At 42.8% G+C, this 5,997-nt stretch overlaps 1 protein-coding gene across 1 annotated transcript; it reads right to left on the reverse strand.

The window, feature by feature from the left end:
- Nucleotides 1-3,325: 3,325 nt before the first annotated feature.
- Nucleotides 3,326-5,307, reverse strand: LOC140425186 (twist-related protein-like). The gene is made up of 2 exons (XM_072509185.1): nt 4,620-5,307; nt 3,326-3,925 (listed from the first exon to the last, which is right to left on the reverse strand). Exon 1 carries the CDS (start codon nt 5,138-5,140, stop codon nt 4,640-4,642), a length of 501 nt encoding a protein of 166 aa, XP_072365286.1. The 5' UTR covers nt 5,141-5,307; the 3' UTR covers nt 3,326-3,925; nt 4,620-4,639.
- Nucleotides 5,308-5,997: the final 690 nt, after the last annotated feature.

The raw sequence follows: 5,997 nt of genomic DNA on the forward strand, positions 1-5,997 counted from the left end.
TGTGTTTGTGGGGAGGGCACACGTTAACGTTAACATTAACCCTCAGTGGCTCGGTCTCCTCTGCTCACAGTGCCTAGGTGAAGAATACTATTTATGAGTGTATAATGAGCACCCCTACCCCACACTCACCTCTCTCCTACCCACCTTGTTAAACTTTGTGTTTAGGTTTTTTAAAAGGTGGAATTTTTTAAAAAAGGCTTACATCATTTTATGGGGACAAACGGTCACTTCTGAGGATTCCCGGGCAGCACTTCAAGTGAAATCATGTGCTTTGGAAGAATTCGATACTGTACAAAGTCAGAATATGTGCCAAAGCCGAGAGCTTACAGAACACCACGGCTTTTTTTCTTTTTAAAAAAACTTGCCTTTAATAACACTCCAACTCACGGTTCATAACATGATTAGCCTTCTAGAAAGGTTATTGCAATAACATTTACAGAAGATGGCTTGACAGTCTTTCTGCCGCATAGCCTGTGGCGTTGTCACCCTTATTGATCACTACAAGCAGCAGGGTTCTGTCATCGCCGACCAACTCTCTCAAGAAAAGTTTCAGTAATATCCTGAACGATAATACTGATCTAGACCCAATGACCTTCATCTACTCCGAGCCTTCTACAACTCTCTCGTACTCCGGCGGGGCCAGTTCTTCAATGGGTAGACTCGATTTTGATCTCTATTGGCGCGGGTGCTTTTCAAACATTGTCCGCCCGTCATTTATTTGAATCGAAGTTATTTGGTGAATCACTGAAAATGCTACAGTCACGGATTCGCTCAGGGGAAATGCAGTGCGGAGGAGTTATTGACTAAACAATAATGTGGATTCCCCATTCGAACACTGGTCAACCAGAGGTTTATCAAAATAATGACTGGAACATGTTACTCCGCAATACCAGTTGCAACTTCCTCTGGCAGTACAGACAGATTATATCACACGGGGATTTTTTAAAAAGCTCCGAAATCTAGGCTTCATGTTTTGAAGCATTGTCTGAAGGAATATTGAGACATGTAGTATACAACCAGGTTGAATGGAATATTAATACAGCCACAAATACCGCACCACCGCCGTCCTCTAACCTAGTGCCCAAAAATCTGTGGCAATTTGTATTTCAACCAAAGCAGAACCATTTCAATTGTCAATCGAGTTACACTAATTTCTGTGAAAAAATACTTGCTTCAACATAAGAGTGTAGGATTCCAAATTTCGAAATAAGCTATCGACCTTTTTATTGTTTGGCTTTTATTTGGCAAACCTCTCCCCCTCTCCCCCTCCACCGCTGACTTTTAACAAGATCCGTGAGGATTTTAAAAGGCTTCTGAGGAAATGAGACGGTGGTGGAGGTCGAGTTCTGAGGCTTTGAATGAAGCCTGTGCAGGCCCAGAGATGGAATTCTCAGTGTAATGTGGCCTTTAATTGTGACCCTTGTACAAGGCAGTGCAGCATCATGTCCAGCCTTCCAGGGGGCACATTCGTTGCATTACTCTGGTTACCCATTTCAATATCATGAAATCATATTTAACGGGGCGAAGGGGGGGGGGGGGGAGGGGAGTGAGGGGGCTATCCTCTTCAATTGTTCAAAACGGTTGAAGATTAAATCGGTATGATGTAGCCGTTGAAATTTGTTTTCTGAAATGAATTGATATTGTACAACTTTTTTTCGGGGGGGGGGGGGGGGGTTGTTGCTGGCTGGGTTGACAGAGATTTAGTGCGGGTTATATTTTGGACAGTTTTTTTGAGGCGTTGAAATTCAGACGTTGGGCCTACACACGGGGGAGGGTGGAGGATTCGGTACAGCTTTAAAAGTGTGACGGAATGTAGATCTCTGGACAGGTCTTTGATGTGTGATGAAATGTCAAAGACAGACGAACAGCAATTGATGCCGAAGCCATATAAAATCGAGCTGTAGAACTCACATTCCCAGGATCGACAGGAATGTGGGAATTACTGTATCCACAATAACTCATACCTACCACTTTAATCTCCACTTGATCCTAGTTCATTGCTTTCTCCCTTTACATGAAATGCACATACTTTACCCTATAGATGCAACATTTAATATCAAACCATTTGATCCTTGCTCAAACCGAATTGAACTGAAAAAAAGCTCGATTCGGGTACCATACGTTTTATCGTGGCAACGAATAAAAGTGAAAATGAACTCCTCTTTAAGCGAAAAAATGCGCTATATTTGAACCTCTCCATATTTCAGTTAAAACAATCAAGAATGAATGTTGTAAAGGAATGAAATGCCTCGGCACCCAATCCATCAATAAGAAAGCAACGTAATGCAAACACCGTGTGGTAGCCCAAGAGTAACATTACAAAAACATTTCAACTACGTATTACCCACTGGCACGCTCTTGCAAAAATCGAGCGCTGTAAGAAAGTATCAGAGCGCCTGCTCCAATGAGTTGCTCGTCTAGTAAGTGTAGGATTGTGTTCGATTACACCATTTGGAATAACCTTTCACAAGGCCAAGCGTCTCCGCCTCTCCGTGCGGAACTACCCTTCCAGCGAACCGTTCAACTTGAATATGGAGGAATTTAAACTATAATACGTCTGTGCAGCTTAACAGAAGCATAATGAGGGACAAATGTTTGAAACACGCTGTTTAAATTAGCAAGCTGAAGCACATTAGCATCTTATTTCATTACCAACAAAATAAAGAAGGTAGCATTTTTATTCTGTATTTTGGGCAGTTTTAAAACAAATCTGCATTCGTTCCAAGGAAGTGTATAGAATAACCTATAGCGTTCTTTGATAAATAGCCCACTTAGTTCCTTAGACTTCTGCACCTAACTCCTTTCCAAACAAGCTATTATGTCACGTGCTTTTAAGATGTGCGGGTGTCTATGTTCCACGGTCCATACACTATACTGGCATATCAGTCGGTGAACGATAGCTTTAATTCGCAAATTCCTTCGGAATTCACCAACTAGTTTATGGGCAAATGGCAGGGCGTGAATTGCTCTTTTGGTCTTGATTTCTCAGCCCGTGGTTATGGCCAAGCATATACTGCAGCAGTATCCAGGTCTCGAAAGCAACATAACATTGCTGTGCATGCTTTTAATTATAGCCTGCTAAAAGGTCAATAATCAGCCCGTGTTTGACGGTGCTCACCCTTCCTCTCATTCTAACTCACCCGTCTTTGTCTGTCAGTAGCCGCTCTATTTGTCTTTTGTGCACCGTTTGTTTGTTAGATTCCATTCTCCCCTGGGGGCCGTTACAACTTACTACAAACAGCTATTCATCATCAAGTTTACCCCTTAAGGAACAACCGAATTATATCGTAAAATAGCCGTAAGTGTATATAACTTTGCCTTAAAGTTTAGATCATAGGTATTTATTGCAGAAAATATACAAAGATATTTACAAAACAATCACAAAAATATGAATGCATTCAGACACCAGATCTTCATGCATTGAGGCACATTAATAAATAAATAAATGATTTTTTTTCAAGAGAGAAGAGACTAACCAACTGGATTTTTGCAATACAGTTTGGTCCATTTTCTAAAACTTATTGTCACTCTAGACCTGTTCATGGTAGTAGTTTTTTTTTTTGGGGGGGGAAAGGGAAATAAAATAAATCATCTTTCCTGCGTCCTCAATAGCAGATATAGACATGATTGTTGAAGGCATGCATAGTAAAGGAGGAATGAGTTCCAACAACATTCATCGTCAGGATAAAATGATGCGAATGGCAAAATACACCTCAGATGTACTAATGATTGTATTGCCGCACGATTGGATGGGTCCACGTCCAGGGCTCCAATTCTGTAAGTGCTTCCCACGCCCTTTCCATTCGTTTTTTTAAAACTTCTCTCTTATGATCCATCAGTGGCAAAGATCAACGTGTTTAAGTATCCAGACGTCAAACTCTGTTGTCTGTCCAGCCGTTGGCCCTTTGTGACAAATCTTTTTCACCTAGGAAAACAGCAATGGATTACACTGAGATTAGCGAACCAAGGGACCAATGCTTTTGGCACCTCTATTAGTCAGGGGTGGGGGGTGTTGGGGGCCTGGAGGGTGCGGGACATGTGGAGAATCTCAATTTGGATAAAGTGTTGCATCCTGCTGTTGCGGATTGGGGATTTTCTTTCAGACTGTTTTGGCGCCCTGGAATTGATACTGGCTCCCAGTGATGGTTTCGTACAGTGGGTTGGGGAGCTGCCCAAGGGGGGAAAAAGGGTCAGGAAGTGAAAGTTGTTGAATTCCTATAGCAAAGGTGGTCGAGCAGTTTGGGAGGAGGAGTGGAGATGTGAAGAGAATCGTCAGTGATGAAAAATGTGTCCCGAGGAAGGAACAGATCCCAGGAAGCAATTTGAAGGAGGGAGTGGAAGCATGGATTAATGAACGCAAAAATAAGCCAGCAAGAATGAAAAGCATCAATCACCGTTCGCAAAATAAATCCGCAAACATTTTGGAAATGGTGCATTTGGATTTAAATATCCCGCTAAATTGTAATTTTTGTGAAATTAATTCCGACCTGGACATACAGTGGAAGTGAAGACCCGCCTTCCCTTTACTGTCCATTTAATAAGCGCATTGTTTTTGGCCGGGGTGGGGGGGGGGGGGGGGGGTAAAACACATTGAATAAGTGTGCCAAGTTGATGCTTACCTTTGTCCTAAGGGTATCTGCTAGTGTGATGTGGACATGGACCAGGCTCCCTCCATCCTCCACACAGAGAAAGCGTAACTGAGTCTCTCGTGTGCCACATAACTGCAGCTCGACATTTTGTTGTCCAGCTCGTCACTTTGTAAGACCTGGTAAAGGAAGTCGATGTACCTCGCTGCGAGCTTGAGGGTCTGGATTTTGCTCAGTTTGTCCGACGGTAGGGTGGGAATGATTTTGCGCAGGGCAGAGAAGGCTTCGTTGAGGGATTGTGTCCTCTGGCGCTCTCTTACGTTGGCCATGACCCTCTGGGTTTGCAGTTCTTCGAAGGACTGGGGGCTGCCGTCTCTCTTCTTACCCCTTTTGACTGACGCGGGGCTGTCTGTTTCCTCTCCAGATTTCCTGCTCGGTCGCCTCTTTCTGACACTTTTTTTCAGCTGCCTGTCTCCTTCGTCCTCACTGTTGCTCAGGCTCTCTACTGGAGAGACTGGGGAGTTTTCTTCGTCCTGCATGATGACTTCTAACATCGGTTTAAAGAAACGAAAGGGTATAGAATGTTGGGATATCCAGCTGACAGCCGCAACGCGGTTACAGGGGTCGACTTTAATCAAATGAATTATCAAAAGGAGCTGAACTTATCCAAACGATGACTTCTGAGAGACGGCTCTGAGTTACAGGAAACTTTTCAAAGGGGTAATATAGCTCGGGGTGCCTGGATCTTTTGGGAGATGGACCTGATTGGCTATTATGAATTTTCATCACTAAATGAGGTGGAGCCTTGTTGCAAAGACTGTCAGTTAACAGATCCGACTGCAGCAAATATTTTAAACACAGGCTTCTAAAGCGACGGGTGGCGTCATCTTTCCACACAGAATATTCTTTAAAAGGAAAACACTTGACATTTGTTTATCAATTCAACGAATGATTTATTTGTCAGAGGAATCAGTTCAGATATGTGCACAACCTCGAGTTTGCTCACTTATATTGTCTTTAGTGGATTGATCTGTAATGTGGTGCGTTCATGGCATTATGTGCATTATCTTTTTAAAAATAAATTGTCCTAAAGGCAGATGAAAAACAATTTCGGGTGGTGTATGCTATAAAGATATCGATTACTTCGAAGAACAACATGTATTTCGGGCAAATGTATCTACAGGCTTGAGGACATTGGCCGAAAAGTGATGTGAAGATGAACCATGACGTGTTTGACGGCTTATACAACATAAGATTAACTCAGACTCTTACTAGTTTACTATTACCTTGCTATCTTCTGCCATTTTTAATAGTTCATTGGCGATTATTCCCTTCCCGCCAAGCGCTGCATTGGTGTCAAACACCGTCCTCGTAATTCTTGTCAATGGGCAGATAGGGAAACGCGCATTTG

This window comes from Scyliorhinus torazame, chromosome 6 (genome assembly GCF_047496885.1).
Source record: "Scyliorhinus torazame isolate Kashiwa2021f chromosome 6, sScyTor2.1, whole genome shotgun sequence".
Classification (NCBI taxonomy): domain Eukaryota; kingdom Metazoa; phylum Chordata; class Chondrichthyes; order Carcharhiniformes; family Scyliorhinidae; genus Scyliorhinus; species Scyliorhinus torazame.

Excerpts from the sequence above, each read along its gene's own strand:
- LOC140425186 (XM_072509185.1), bottom strand. The coding sequence starts at position 5,140 with ATGTTAGAAGTCATCATGCAGGACGAAGAAAACTCCCCAGTCTCTCCA.